Below are 16849 nucleotides of genomic sequence, written 5' to 3'. Positions count from 1 at the left end.
GCCAACCTTCATTTTTCCAAATGATTGTCCATCTAGCAACATAGACGACAACTTTCTAACTTTAGACTGTACTTCAAAATATAGAATGCAAAATAAATCTTATAATGTTGACATATAAAGTGATCCTTGTAGGCAGCAGCGGATTTTCTTGTGAGCTATTTATGCTGCAGTAAATGAATGTTCAGACTCCAAAATTATGTGAAAGGTGGAGGCATATAAGACATAATTGAAACATTTGTAATTACCATGTATTTTATTAATATTTTTAAATGTTGAAAAGCAATTTGATTTTTATTATAAACTCTGTAACAGTACTTATGACAAGGTAGATCATTTTAATTACAGTATATTCTCGAAAAGCAGCATAATATAATAATGGTAATAATAATATCAGCAGCTAGAGATACAGTATAATAAGCTTTATTTTTCATAATGAGAAATAATAATAATAATAATAATAATAATAATAATAATAATAATAATAATAATAATAATAATAATAATAATAATATTAATAATAATATATTATAATAATTATATTATTATTATTATTATTACTATTATTATTATTATTATTATTATTATTATTATTATTATTATTATTATTTCCTGGGATTCTTGGAACCCTTGATGAATTAGAGAGTTGAGTTCTTTAGTGCAAAACTTGTCATTGCAATAGGTTATTAATTTATCTTAATAACGTACGGTAGTTCATATCACCTTTCTTCATTTTTGCAGGGAATAATAAGGGTCGCTCTCTATTCCATACTCTACATACACAAACCTCACAATGTTCATGAACATATCACTGGTTTCATTACTAATCTTACATTCTTTTAAAGTATAACTTCACTACCATGCACAAATAGTAATCAACACAGAGTTAAAAAAAAAAAGTACTTGTGTTGAAAATGGTAGTTTTTATGGCAATCATGATATAACCTGAATTGACTGTTAGCTACCGATTAGAAGTTTGTAATAAATAGAAGCATATTTTTAGAAGGTAGTCTATATGTATTTTAAAATGTATCTTAGTTGAGTGTGGTTAAATTTTTTTTGGGGGGGGGGGGGGGAGGGGGGGGGAATCTAGTAAAGAAAATCTTTAATCAGTGTACACAATCATTTGCAACTATCCTTTCATTTTTAAAATTATGTGATTATACATGACATGAATTCCTGATCATTATCAACAGTCACTACCGGTACTGATCAAAGCAATGGTTTTGCAACTGTTTTATGACATCATTATGTAAAATGTATTTCGTTACTGACTTCATAACGCAACTTTTGAAAATGTTAACATTTTCAATTATTCTGTTTCGAACTACATTTCATTAATATACGTAGGCCCTACCGTACATTAAAAGTAAATAAGATATAAGATACCAGTAATGTCTTATTAGTAAAGAAATGAACGTGCACATTTATTCCAAATGTATTCTACAGCTAATATTTTATTTTTCTAAGAAAACATACATACTTTATACAAAATGTTACATGCTGTTTAGTGCACTTATACTTTTTTAATAAAAATTAAGTACAGTCAATAAAATTGGAACTAGTTTATTAATGCTTGTTTTTCCGTCTCAGTGATAATGGTTCTCCATTATTTGTAATTTCTTTCTTAGTCAATTTTGTATAAAAATTTTTAAATTAAATATGTACCGGTAATTTAACTCTCTTAATCACTTTTATTTTTCCATTGTCTGTCAATTATGTTTCCTGAGAACATTTAATCTTAACATTGGACAACTATATTGGCTATAGGCAGAAAAATACCTAAATTCGGCACTGCATCCAACCATGATTCCAGAGGCCACACATCCTGCTCAAGTGTTCAGTTGTATTACATGAATATTTAGGTTAAATTGTACAATATGTACATATAATACAATTCCATTGTACACTTAAAACATACTGAAAACATGAAATTTATCTTACAGTACACTGGACACAGGGTCTGGGGCCTGGAAGAACAATTTGTCTTAAAATGGCATGTGTTTGATGTCACTTATCAACATGAAAGTGAGAGAAAGAATGTTGCTTTAGCATGAAGAATATGATAACACTTACATGCAAATATTAATATCTCATCAGAAATAAGGAGGAATATAGTCTTAGTAAATGTATTTCATGGACTTCCCAACACTTCCAGTCATATTGTGTTTATAATGTGTTTACACAAACAGCTTTTACTGTGTTTTATAGCACTTCACTCTCTTTACTTATGCACAACAGCACATGTGAAAAAACAACACCTGTGATTGTATATTAATGCAAATATATTGTCATTCCTAAATACGTTACACTGTTACATTTTCTGTGACTAAATGCATGTTTTTACCTGTCTAATAACGTTAATTATTATTTTATTATCAATTTGTCATTTCAAAGGCGTTTACAATCTGACATCTGTACATTCGAAAAACAAACTGAACTATAAAATGGATATAACAGAAATGATACGCTGTAGTTAGTGCTGTAAATATAGAGTGATTTGATTGCAAAATAATGAATTGAGTTGATAAAATCTGGACAGTTCTCCACTACTGATACCTGTAATAAAATTAGGGAGCATATGCAAATACAAAAATGGAAAGTTCAATACGAGTAAAGATATTCAAAAATATTTGTTCAACTATACAGTGAGTCTTTAAGGTCACGCAGTGACCAAAGAATGCCTGTTGCCTCGGTCGAAATGCACATTCTCCCCAATTAAATTTATTCCGCAACCACGGCAAGAAAAATACAGACGTATTTGAATAGTTTTCATTCATAAGATGCTGGAAATGTCCACCATCATGTGCAATGCACAATTGCTATCGCTGTAACCAAATTCCAGTCACATGTTGAAAAAGATCAGAAGTAATATTTATACAATAAAATTTCATTTATACGTTTTTATGGGGGTCAGAAAAAATGTATAATGAGAAAAGCATATAACTGAAATGACATTTAATGGCATCTGAAAAAGCATTTGAAGGCTAAATGGGAATAGCACGAAAGCTAAGTCAATTTAGTAAAATTTTCACAGAAGAAATTTAGAACTTCACAATTAAGCCATCTTTCTTTGAGTCTATAATACAGTACTGGTAGTCGAATTTATAACACATATTCTTCAATGTAAGATTATTTGGGGGAAATTTTAGCTGCTTAGAGCCAAAACTGGCTGATATATTACATTTAAAACTCCTATCCAGAAAATTTTAGACATTGACTTACTTTGTTCTTCCTGTATAATTTTCATTTAATAACACGTGATTATTTCACAAAAAGTCAGTTATTTTGGACTGCTTGGTCCCAATGAATAAACCATGGCTTCAAATTGTGATAATTGTTCCATAATTTGTTCAGTTACATTATGGTGTGTTGCAAAATGTTTCACTGTTTCTAAAGCAGTAACAGCATCGTTAAAGGACACAAAATTGTGGAAACGTACTCTATTTTCGAGTTCTTATATTTTCACAGCACACCTGATTTCGAGCAAAATTGATTTAGAATGTATAAATGATTTTTCGAATTTCCTGGGCTTTAAAATACGATTGTATAAGTGCAAAAACCTATAACCGAAATAAATTAACATAGAAGGTGTAGGAATTTTGCTGGAACTTCAGAAAGATAACATGTATTTATTTTTATTTTATTGGGTTATTTTACGACGTTGTATCAACATCTAGGTTATTTAACATCTGAATGATATGAAGGTAATAATGCCAGTGAAATGAGTCCGAGGTTCAGCACCGAAAGTTACCCAGCATTTGCTCGATTGGGTTGAGGAAAACCCCGGAAAAAACCTCAACCAGGTAACTTGCCCCGACTGGGATTCGAACCCGGGCCACCTGGTTTCGCAGCAAGACGTGCTGACCGTTATTCCACAGGTGTGGACAGATAACATGTAAATGTGAAACGTATAAAAGAAGTTTTACTGTAATTTCTATTCTAATGGTTTTCTCGCAGATCAAGTAATGTTTGTAGTTTATTTGTACTACATTTTAGATATATCGTATCCCCATCCATCAAAAAAAAATCCCAGGAGATAAGATCAGATCGGGTAACCTGACTGGCCAGACATTGTTACTGATAATTCTCTACCCAAAGAAAATTTCAAATTCTTGTGAGCACCTATATGTGAGGTGTTGCATCCTACTCAAATCAGGCAGACTGTTTTTCTTCCTCTGTCAATTTCAGAATAAATCCAGATAATAAAATTTGATTTATGTATAAATCACTAGGAATAGCCCAGCATCTTATAAGTATTTTTTTGTCATGATTACGGGACCAATCTCTGAAGAAAGTGCTTGCTTCAGCCAAGACAGCACATACTCCTTAGTCGCTATCCAACTTGAGAGACTCACAGCATATGGTAATCTTTTAATTCAATTTTGTTTCTATAATTATTGGACAACTTTTAATCGAACTTTCCATAAAATCTGAACTCTTCCACAAATAGCAGTATTACTTGTGGGACCTAGTGAAGATAAAGAACACCTAATATTGACGCAATGTTTAAGGATAACCCTTCAAAATGCACAGTACTATTTAAATAATAAGCTTACCTTCTGTATTGGCCAATAAAAATGATGTTTTGATACAGTTTAAACTACTTTAAAGAAATGGCACTACCTTATATTACCCACTCGTCACCAAAATACTACATTAATAAATTTGGTAATTACTCTGAAGTCATTAAAGATGCGTTTTCAAATGGTTAAAAGAATCGAATTTGTTTCAACGATTCAACTGAATTAAAATTCATGTACCTTAAATATCATAACACATGATATCATTCTACAATTATATTGTTGTTTTTTTTTTTCGACGAGACTCTTAGTTGAAAGACATAATTTGTTCTCCACACTGTGGATTGTTATAACTTTTTTTTTCTATTTCTGTACATGTTATTTCGTATAAAAATATATCATTAATAGGATGTATAGGCCTATCGTTAAAAAATATTCTTCTGGATAGGTGACATAATTATTTTCTACAATAACGAACGATATAAAATAAAAAACTTATGCTTATGAACTATGTAATAAAATCCACTCAACTCAACGATCCCTGCCATATATGCACGGACTTCATAGAAGAATTGATGAACTTCCAATTCACGATTACTCAGTTGAGGAACACTGTCTTAGAGAACTGACACTTTATTGTTATATATTTTAGATCAATGTGATGTTTTACTATAAAATGTTAGAATTCGTTATTTAAAAAAACTGAATTAATTTTACCTTATCATTTGCATTCCTTTCTACATTATTTCCTGTATTTCATTTAATGTGTGCTCATCTGTAAAGAATGCTTTCTGTAGGTACTTAACTATTAAGTCTTCAAGGACAGACCAACTATAAAATAACTTATATTTTATTAATAAAACAATTAAAGATCAAAATAGGTTCATTGTGTGTGAAACTAAGATTCTTGATTCTTTAAATTTGTATAGTGAGTAAATATAGTTGAGCTGTCTTTGAAGTAGTTTACTACTTCTAGATCTGTCTTCTTTCAAATTGACAAGCATGGCTGAAAGAATGTGGCTTATAAGGAAAGACTGTTCACATAGAAACCAACAATTTCCTGAACTTAAATTCTATACAGGCAACTGATAGTAGAGAATGTCTTACTTGAAATCATTGGAATTACTACTTTCCTTTTGATTACAGTTACATGGGCTCAATTTCGGAAGAGCTGATGTGTTTTTAGGAAGAAAAAAGCCAAGTACGACTTCCATCAGATGAGGAAGCAAAGTTGTTAGAGTCGATGCCAATTCGGAAGGTGGTAGTCTGCTAGCATTTGCGTCGAGAGAGACAGATAGAGAGAGCAAGGCAGCGTACAACATTGCCACATCGTACTTCATGCACACGTGCAATACAAATAGTGCAGGAGAGAATTTAAATTATCGAAAGACAATAATGACCTTAGCCATTGATTACTCTAAGCATGATATCAAACAAACCCTCTTTCCTTCGTTAACAATATTCTTTGCACGGTTCTCAATCCCACACCATATGCTTCTACAGCTGTTTCTTGCACGTTGGCAACAGTGCAGCCAGCATCAAGATGGCCGGCAGCATTCTGCTCGTCAACATTTTTAAAATAATAATACACCTTAAACACTATTTTCCGCGCCTACCTGTGCAATACTTGTCTTTTCATAGTCTCTTCTTCCATTTATTTATCTTAAACACACACAGTAAATGTTAGTTTTACTTATTCAATGTATTGAAACACTCACACGTGAACAAACGAACTCGGGAAGTACTTGTTACAGACTGATTCCGATTGGTTTTGCTGTACAAGCTTGTGACGTCACATACCAGAAATGCTTCGGCGCATATAGCAGCTGACTGTCTTCCGAACTGCCGTCTAATCTAGCTTTATTTAATAACGCATGATTACATATCCAAACCTGCCATTGCTTCATTTTCAACTCTTGGTAACAGATGTTACCACAACAACGATTTGGAGGCTTCTAGTAGAAAAGAGCAGAAATGTGTCGATTTAAAATATCATAGTATGAGGTACATATCAATTGAAAATGGAAGTCAAATAAGACAAGATCATTAAAAAAGAGGCCAATTACTTGGCTATCAAACACAACATTGGACCAGCCACAAACCCCCCCTAAATAAAAATATTCATAGCTTGTAATAAAAATAAGTGTATTAAATTAAAGTCATGTTGTTGAATTGTTATTGTTTAGTCTATGTTGTTGAATTATTGAATATAAAAGAGATGCTGAGAATACAGTTAAAGAAATTCAGCAACATTTCTTCCAGAGTAACGGTGTAGCAGCATGTCGAACTTTATAAGCCTCATAGCCAATTGGCATTAATTTTCATCCAGTGATTGCATGGCTTCTGTGTGTAGTCTTTAGTCATCTAGTTTTATATATGGTACATAAGCTATGTTACATAAACATGTCTTACAGTCTTGAACTAATACGAAGTACGTGTTTTTATTTGTTTGGATTAGTATCAATTTCAGTATTTTTGCCAGCAAGGTCATTCCTTGAGCCTTCAAGGAATGAAAACAATCGATTAAGTTGCATGTAATTGATATGAGTAAGCTTGTAAAAGTGACGAGGATGTCTGTACTAGGTTACCTAACTTTATTTTTAAACTCTTTCTTTGGTATGTTAATTTTACATATATTATTTCCAGATCAATTTCTCTTAACCCCATTCTCTTGTGTATGATTCCCATGTTTTACAGAGCATTACTAAGCAAAACCATATTATGTGCAATATTTGATAAACATTTCTTAATATCAGATTTGTCATATTTTATATTTTGTTAGATATTCTTTAAGAATGGAGTCAACTTCTCTTGATTTGTAATTAAATTTCAAAATAATCGTCGTAAACGTATAAAGTTATTTTCATTATCCAGAGATCTAGTTTTGCTATATTCAAAAACTTAATCTTCCATGTCATAATTTCTTAATCTTAAGATCCAGTGAAAGGAGTTAAATGAAATTTTAGTGACTTTTCCTTAATGTGAATTTATGGAACTTTACTTAATATGAAGACTTTAAGACTAATTTAGATGACTGAACACTCAGATAATCAAATGTAGACATAAATTAAAGTTGTTTATAATGTTACAGAAATATTTTCAGTTAAGACATTATTGATTTATTTTTGCAAAAACTTTATATAAATTACAGAGATGGTAAAATGGAGGTAAACAACTCTTAAGTTTCTTGAATATGTTTAATTTTTATTACCATAAAGAATAGACTTGAATATTATATCTTAAAATTTTGAAAGTTAGTTTTTTTTTATTAATTATTGTTTTAAATGTTATATATAATGGTAAGAAAAAACTAGATATAAAAATGTAATAGAATTTTATACAACTTATTGGTATAGTTTATAAATTTTTCACGAATATTTTAACCTGAAGACTGAAAAAAATATTATTACTACAAAATCAAAACTAGTAGTAAATATATTTTGAGCTTTTTTTTAAAACTATTCATTTACAGAATTAAAATTATGTACCCTAAGTATATAATAAACATATCAAGAATATTAAGTAATTCCAATTCTTAGAGTTCCTTATGGTGCAATTTCAATATGCATTATATGAATTAACACGACACTGTTATGACATAGGATGGTGAAGCTGGACCCGGAGAAACAATCGAGCCTGAACCCCCTGACATAGTGCAACCCCCTGCGGGGTTTGCAGACTCCCCTGAGGGCCCTCGCAACAAGCCCGCCTCCAGTGGGAGACTTTATAAGAAGCTCGAGAAACGGTTCCGGTCAGAAGAGAGAGGAGGACATGGAGAAAGACGACACCACAGCCGCTATCGTTGTGATGGAGCACGTGCCAAGTCAGAGGAACGAGGCCGCGAAGACCGAGTAAAGCTCAGGTATCTACTTCGATACTGATTCGCCTGTGTATGAGGTTGTCATCCATCCCCGGCAATTTTGTTATTAACTCATTATGTATGTTGAACAAAAGTGATGTTAAATTGTATTCTTTTTTTATTCCTTAACCTGTGGTTGTCGAAGCCTGTTCGATGACTCAATTTTATTATAAGCAGGCCTCTTGCGCGGTCGACGGATGCAAGCATGGAAATGCTGCGGGCTGCAGATTCAAGTCCAAACGTGATGGTCCACGACACCAGCATGCCTGACCTGGCCACGAGTGAAGGTGAGGAAGAGGACACCGGTGTATATGCTGAGTCCTACAGGAATGCCACCTGGATCTACATTGGCGACTCTGAAGAAATGCATGTCTGGCTGAAACCAGAGACCAGAGGAGAAGACAAAGGTAATATCAAATCCATACAGCAAATACGTCACTTGAGTCCTTACATTTCATTCTAACTTCTAATAATGCAGATATACTCTGTAAATGAAATGTTTCACTGCTCATTTTATCAGAAACGTCATTGTAGGAATAGCTAATCAACAAAATGTATCACCATCTTAAGAAATTAATTTAATTTAATTATTGCATAATGAAACATTAAGATTTGATACTATCGGCTTTCAAGATATTCTAGATATTTTGTCTAATTTTTTAAAATATAAAAGGTAAAAATGTCTCTGTATACACCATGTGGCATGGAGTTAGAGCTTTCATGCCCTCTAGACCTCGGCATTAGACAGAAGTATGTGGTCAGCATTTCACTTTCTCTGTCTTTTAACTTCGGAAAAAATGTAATATTTAGTCAATTTTATAAGAATCTGAGAAGACCTCAGAGTCATTTTGGAAGTTCTGGAGAGTTTGTGCTATGAAAATATTATGTTTCTAGATGTTTGTAAGTTTTCATTATAATAAGATTACCAGATTTTTTTCACAATTTCCGAGGACAGATATTGACATATTATGAAAAACTATTTGTAACATTTGTTAGTTTGCCGTTCACTTGTATTGTTTTTACGCACTTTAAAGAATTAAAATACGCATTTTATTTAAATGCTAAAATATTCATTCTACTTAACTACTACTTGAACTAGTGGTATTTTCAGGCAAGTGAATTTTTTGAGCAGGTCTTCTCCGGATCCGCAATTTTGCAGTAAAGTTCTGACAGGTCATGTTGAAATTGGCTAAGACAGCTTGAACAGTTTCTAAACTCATTCTGGATTTTTTAGATGTCCACATCATGCTCATTGAAGAGAAAACTCTCTCCAAGGAAGCATTACTTCCAGGACGATACAGTTCATCATCATCATCATCATCATCATCATCATCATCATCATCATCATCATATTCCAAACACAAATTTAGACCATTGTTGACCCATTTTGGTTCCAGCTAGACAGGATCCTGAAGACGTTTTAGTGGGCATCCAGGTTGTCATCGTCCTCGAGGGTAATATCGAAGCATTGCCTGAGGTATCCTATTCGCTGATATTCTAGATACATGTTGCAGCCAGTTTTCTCTGTATGTAGACATTTTCTCATCCAGTGGTTGTATATTAAGTTTCTGTAATATTTCTTCATTTTTTTTTTTTCTTTGACCAAACAATGTATAATCGGCAGTTCGCCTTAGATATTCATTCAGTCAGCATTTTTCCAATATTTTTTGACATTCCAGGACAAATATAACTCAATCCAGTACACAGGACACACCATTAAAATCCAGAACAATCCTGGGATATCCAGCACGTCTGGCAACCCTGCCTGTTAAACAACTTGCTTGTGCAGTGCAAGGCCTCGTAATCTTTATGAAAACAGCAGGGAACTATTAGCAGGCACTAATACACAATAATGAGAATGGTTATCGCTTGTGGAAGGTGCTTACTGCTATGGATATATTAGCAATTACTCGCAATTTTGCCTCATTTGATATTGAATAGACAGATTTTCGTTTGGATGTCTGTTGTGCAACCAGATGAGTCTATATTAAGATTTGTGTCTTAATTCTTGTTTTGAACAGAGGAAAAAAGTGGTGAGGGAGAGGAAGAAACTCCTCCAGGAAGCGCAAGGAGGGACTCTGCAGAATCAACAGGATCGGAGAAGGACTTCCGGCGGAAGTACCAGGCCATCACTCACCGCATGGTACATCGGAAATCTAGTGTGGAAATGTACAAGCGCCTCGCATCGAAGTCGTTTGGTGAGTTTTAACAAAAACAACGCATGCACGAGCTTCCTCTGGCATGGGTATGTGCAATAGTGCTTGTAAATGCAGCTCCTTTTTCTGTAACTTTTACTGTAGAAAATACATAGTGCCCAAATGATGTACATGCACTCATGTCTCAGAATACTTTATAAATCCAGTTCATACAATAACAAAGTTAAACTAACACTTATTTCTCTGAACATAAATATTGTAAATGGATTTTAATATAGGCTCGCCTGTGTGCATGACAGACATCCAAACGAAAATCCATCTCAGTCCATATGTTTTCAAGCATGTTGTCAGTTACCACAGAAACACAGGCGGGCCAGTTCATCGGTCTTATAGGTCACCAGACTTAACCCCATTGTATTTCTATATAAATCAAGATCATCAACCTTGTATGACTACGGTGACCCACAACATGCTTGAAGATAGTGAAATGACATAGATTTTCATCTTACATGTGCTGAGCTATCAGATCAGCCCATATTGAAGTCAATTCAAGTTATTTATGTTTAGAAAAAATCTTTAAATATTTTGCTTTGTAATAATGTAAATCGAATTTACTCGTATGTCCTTATAACAACAAGCTAATTGTGTCTTATTAATTTTTCTTTTAGGATACCTGTCACTCTAACAATAAAGTTTGACTGTAAAGAAAATATTTATTTTTTGATTTAGGCCTACTCTATCCTGGCAGTTAAGAATTTAGCTACTATTCCAAACAAGAATACAGCCTCTTCTCTTACAATGTGCGCCTGTATTGCGATTTTTTCTAAAAATGAGAATAAAATCACAAAAATACGAAAATAGATCGGTTTTATCAGATATTCTAGAGGTGATTATGCTTGCATTATAACTCAGAACTCGTCACATATTCATTTCCGTGAAGCAAAATGGCTTTTGTTGAGGTAAAGTGCCGAATATGAGATGTCATGAAAAGAAAATCTGGGTTGATCTCAATAGTTTCTGCTGAATTATTTTGTGTTTACATGAAGGTTATAACATGAGATATTGTCGAGTTTTATTTGTAAGCTAAAGTATATGTTATGCTTTCTGCGATTCATGAGTATAAACAGAATGGAAGATTTGAAAGAAATGCTGAGTGTATATCATTTTATACTTTAAACTTAGGAAAAACTGCTAAGGAAACTTATCAGTTGTTACAAGAAGCATTTGATGAAAAGAACACAAAGCTTTGGAATAGATTTTCGACATTAAATTCTGGAGTCACTTCCTTTGAAAATTCTGAGCATGCTCTACTTTCTTCGTTGAGAAAAACCGACCAAAATCTGATTCGTGTTAAAGATAATCTGTGAGTCAGGAAGATTAATTTCTATGGTATCTCTGAGAAATATATAACGAAAACGCGTGAATAAGTTATACTATTGAGATTTTTTTTTAAATAACAACAGTGCTCCTGCTGCTTATTGTGGTAAAAAAAATACCTTTAGTCTCGCGCTCTCATTATTCATCGTACAGTAAAACTTCTTTTATACATTTTTCATACATACATTTTTGTTCTTTCTAAAGTCCCAGCAAAATTCCTATACAGTATTTTTACATGTTAAATTTTTCGTTTATATGTGTTTTACGCATATACGATCGTATTTTATACCCCAGGAGATACGAAACGTCATTTATACGTTCTAACTCAATTTTGCTCGAAATTATTGCCGTGAAAATACAATAATGCGAAAATACAGCACGTGTTCATTATTAAGATACAGCCCACTTTGGAACTTCGAAGCTGCCTATGCTTGCCTCCAACAATCTTGTGTCCTTTAATAACGCTGTTACTGCTTCAAAGCAGTGAAACATTTCGTAACATATCATGATGTAACTGAACAAATTTTGGAAGAGTTATCACAATTTGAGAGCATGATTTACACTGTTCCTTAGGAGCAAGCAGTTCAAAATAATTGACTTATTTCTTTTCGTGAGATAATCATGTGTTATTAAATGAAAATAACACGGGAAGAACAAAGTGAGTCATTGTTGTAACATTTTCTGGATTGGCGTTTGAAACGTAATATATCAGCCAGATTTGGCTCTAAGCAGCTAAGGCTTTTTTCTACTAATAATCTTACATTCTTTAAGAATATAATGTTATATATATTTGAGTACTGGTACTGTATTATGGAGTCAAAGATGGCTTAATTCAGTTGTGAAGTCCAGCATTTCTCTTTTTAAAATTTTACTGAACTGACTTAACTCGTTCTTCCAATATAGTCTTGAAATGCTATTTTAAATGTTATTGAATGTAATTTCAGTTAGGGGCCTATACGTTTTTCTCACATGCGCTTTTTTCTTCAGACTCCCACAAAAATGTATGAATGAAGTTTTATTGTTATTTAGCGGCTTTGACTTTACCCTCTTTCCATAACTTATAATAGCATTGAAGAGAAAAAGATTGGATTATATTCCTTCTGTTACAGAAACATAAACTTACTTGTTGGGCTTTGACAGGTAGATTTCTGATACCTGTTTCTGACGATTGGTTTAATCGCTGGACACAATTCATAGCCTTCCAAGATACACTTTTAAGTCCGAAAATATTTATCAATCCTAATATATCGGTATTGTAATATTTAATTATTGATTAGGAATTTTAAGGCGTTTGAAAAATGTAACACCGGTTATTTAGTTTGTTTTTTTTTATTTCGTAACACTTAAGAGACTCCACAAGTTCCTTTCTTACTTGAATCTCGTTTTTGTACACAATGACGTATATGTAAGACTCATACAACTGAATAGACTTGTTTTCAGAACTGAAGTTTAAAGCGTGGGCGTGATTGTTTTTGTGTGGTGAGAGATTCTTGGCATAGCGGTAATATTGCGTCAAGAGAAAACGCACGTAAAAATAGCTACCCAGAAATATCGTGCAAGGCCATCCGTCCAGCATAGAACTTTCTGTTCCTACTGCAGCAGCAGTCATATGTCGAACCTCGGACTGTGAGCTAGGGAACTGGCTGTGTACGTTGTAGGTTTTTCCCTACTCTGTCACAAGCCTCCAATATGGTTTGTGGTATGTATAACATTTCTTTCACTAACACTTAAAGTATTAAATACTAACACGTAGTGACAGTGACATTTATTTCGTAAGTTGGGTGCAGTCAAGTGAAAACTCAGTGATGATACAGAATCAAATTTGCATACTGTATGCCAGACAAGTGATAACGTGTCTTGCTACAAATTCAGGGGACAAGGGTTTAATTCCAGGTATAAAAGTGGATATTTCTTACCTTTCCGGAGGAACTGTACGTGTTCAAATTAATACTTCTGTGTACCATGGTAACACATGACCAGACATTTCTGCTGCTTTTAGTATTGGATAATTCTCATATGTTTATCAGAAAAATATCTCAATGATTGGAAAATAAAAAAATTGTTATTTACTATAAAAATGAAATTTTATTTATTAGTACATCGTGTTGTATTATTTTCTTAGATACCAGTACTAGTGATCTTAATTCTTTGATTTTTTAGCTTTCTTTTATTTTTTATTTAATTGAATTTATAGAATTATTTTATTAGTATTGTTGTGAGAATGATAATAATTAATTGTAGATAATAATATGAGTGTAATAATAAAGCAGCTTGTTGATATAATTATTTATCTTAAAAGTATATTTTATCCACGAGTTGGAGTGTTTAGCACACGAAGTGTATGCCGAATTAGCAGACAAGTGATAACATGAATTAAGTCCATTCACGCACGACTGTAATACAAAATTTTATTCAATTCAATTTTATTCAATTAAATATTTCGTGTGTGTGTGCCTATATATATATATACATATATATAGGATAAAGTTAACCTTTATATTCTTGAGTGAATATTGTTCCTAGCAACAGTAACATGCATATAAATGAGAATTTTATATACCAAATATCAACATAAAGTATACTCTCGATTATCCTGGCTAATGACTGAGAAGAGGTACCCAGATAATGCGAAAAAACGGATAATACGGAAGTTTATTATTTTACGTGTACCATATAGTATAGGTGAACAGATACTTTTAACACAATATTTTTAACGGACGACTACAGTGAGAACAATATGAGATAGCAAATGCACATAAAAACAGACTGACAATCTGTATAATGGTAGCAGGTAGCTGTGGCTCATATTTCGTTATATTGTTATATTCTTTCACAAAGGGAAATTTCTTTTCCAACCCCCTCAGCAGGGAAGTAGCAAAGCTTAGTTCACAACCTACCATTTTAATTTGAAGTCCAGTATAATATTTTCATGATTTCTTGTCACTTTATATTCATTCATTCATTCATTCATTTAGTGTTCTGCCCAAGGGCAGGTCTTTCACTGCAAATCCAGCTTTCTCCAATCTTTCCTATTTTCTGCCTTCCTCTTTGTATCCTCATATGATCCATATATCTTAATGTCGTCTATCATCTGATATCTTCTTCTGCCCGCACTCTTCTCCCGTTCACCATTCCTTCCAGTGCATCCTTCTGTAGGCAGTTTCTTCCCAGCCAGTGACTCAACCAATTCCTTTTCTTCTTCCTGATCAGTTTCAGCTTCATTCTTTCTTCACCCACTCTTTCCAACACAACTTCATTTCTTCACTTTATATTAATAAGTAATATATTATTTTCGAGTGTAAGCCATGCAAAGGTAATCTGCAAGCCGAAAAAATCGTGCACGGATAATCGAGAATATATTTTAGTTATGGGCTGTTTTATTACTGAGTGGGTAAACTTTTTTATCATTACCATGTCTGGAAACGTCTGTAAAGAGTTGTTCTTCTGTGTTCATAATTTATTTCGGAAAGCATAGTCAAGTAAAATCGTAAAATTATAAACATTCAGCATAATTTTATGAAGTTTGGATTAAGACATACATACATACATACATACATACATACATACAATCGGCCTGGTTGGCTCAGTTGGTATAGCGCTGGCCTTCTATGCCCGAAGTTGCGGGTTCGATCCCAGACCAGGTCGATGGCATTTAAGTGTGCTTAAATGCGACAGGCTCGTGTCTGTAGATTTATTAGCATGTAAAACAACTCCTGCGGGACAAAATTCTGGCACACTGGCGACGCTGATATAACCTCGGCAGTTGCGAGCGTCGTTAAATAAAATAGCCTATAACATTTAACATTTACATACATACATACATACATACATACATACACGTACGTACGTACATACATACATACATACATACATAGGTCTACATACATACATACATACATACATACATACATACATACATAGGTCTACATACATACATACAGTCGCCCTCGGTAGCGCAGTTGGTATAGTCTGGCCTTCGAAGCTCGAGATTGGGGTTCGATCCTGGCCGAGATCGATGGCATTTAAGTGTGTTTAAATGAGACAGACTCATGTCAGTAGATTTATTGGCATGTAAAAGAACTCCTGCGGGACAAAATTCCGGCACACCGGCGACGCTGATATAACCTCTGCAGTTGCGAGCGTCGTTAAATAAACAATATATTTACATACATAGATACGGCCTGGGTAGTGTAGCCGGTATAGCGCTGGCTTTCTATGCTTGAGGTTGCGGGTTCGATTCCGACCCAGGTCAATGGCATTTAAGTGTGTTTAAATGCAACAGGCTCATGTCAGTAGATTTACTGGCATGTAAAAGAACTCCTGCAGGACAAAATTCCAGCACACCGGCGATGCTGATATAACCTCTGCAGTTGCGAGCGTCTTTAAATAAACTATATTTTTTTACATACGTACATACATACATAAATAAATACAAACAAACAAACACACACACACACACACACAAAGAAGAAACCATTGAAAATTTCATTACAGTTGGATGATAAAACATTGAATAAAACATATGAGACCATTTTTTTGGATGGTTTTGACATAATATTATCATAGGAAAGACATCTCGAGTATATTTTCGTAAAAAAGCAGAAAAATCTTTCACTCTTAAAACGACTGGCATTAAAATAGTGGGGATGTTCTACACACATCTTAAACTTTACAAAATGTATGTAAAGACAATTTTAAATATTGTGAAGAAACACTAATAACCACATATGTGAAAAAACGTAATAAATTACAAAACCAGATACTCGGATTAATTAGCCTACAGGAGCTGTTAGAACAACACCAATAACTAATATATAAATTTTAACAAATAATCCAAATAAACATTTTGAAATTCAAGAGGCAGCTTTTACACAGTGTGAGAAAATAATAAAAGTATATTATAGCAACTGGGACAAAGGAAAATCAGAGTGTGCTTC

General features: G+C 33.3%; 1 protein-coding gene and 1 long non-coding RNA gene across 10 annotated transcripts in view; one reads left to right on the top strand and one right to left on the bottom strand.

The window, feature by feature from the left end:
- LOC138712112 (uncharacterized) overlaps positions 1 to 16849 on the bottom strand; it is a 104623-nt gene that overhangs the window by 28750 nt on the left and 59024 nt on the right. The gene's annotated exons all lie outside the window — the stretch shown is intronic.
- The window catches only part of LOC138712107 (filaggrin), an 858710-nt gene that overhangs the window by 805555 nt on the left and 36306 nt on the right, over positions 1 to 16849 (top strand). For 8 of the 9 annotated variants that reach the window (XM_069843515.1, XM_069843516.1, XM_069843514.1 and 5 more), the window contains 3 exons: positions 8123 to 8382; positions 8554 to 8786; positions 10401 to 10577. In XM_069843515.1, coding sequence (XP_069699616.1) covers positions 8123 to 8382; positions 8554 to 8786; positions 10401 to 10577 — 670 coding nt within the window. The remainder of the gene's footprint in view (positions 1 to 8122; positions 8383 to 8553; positions 8787 to 10400; positions 10578 to 16849) is intronic. The other variant, XM_069843512.1, reaches the window with a different exon arrangement.

This window comes from Periplaneta americana, chromosome 13, assembly GCF_040183065.1.
Source record: "Periplaneta americana isolate PAMFEO1 chromosome 13, P.americana_PAMFEO1_priV1, whole genome shotgun sequence".
NCBI classification, from domain to species: domain Eukaryota; kingdom Metazoa; phylum Arthropoda; class Insecta; order Blattodea; family Blattidae; genus Periplaneta; species Periplaneta americana.
This window is presented reverse-complemented; position numbering and strand designations above follow the sequence as displayed.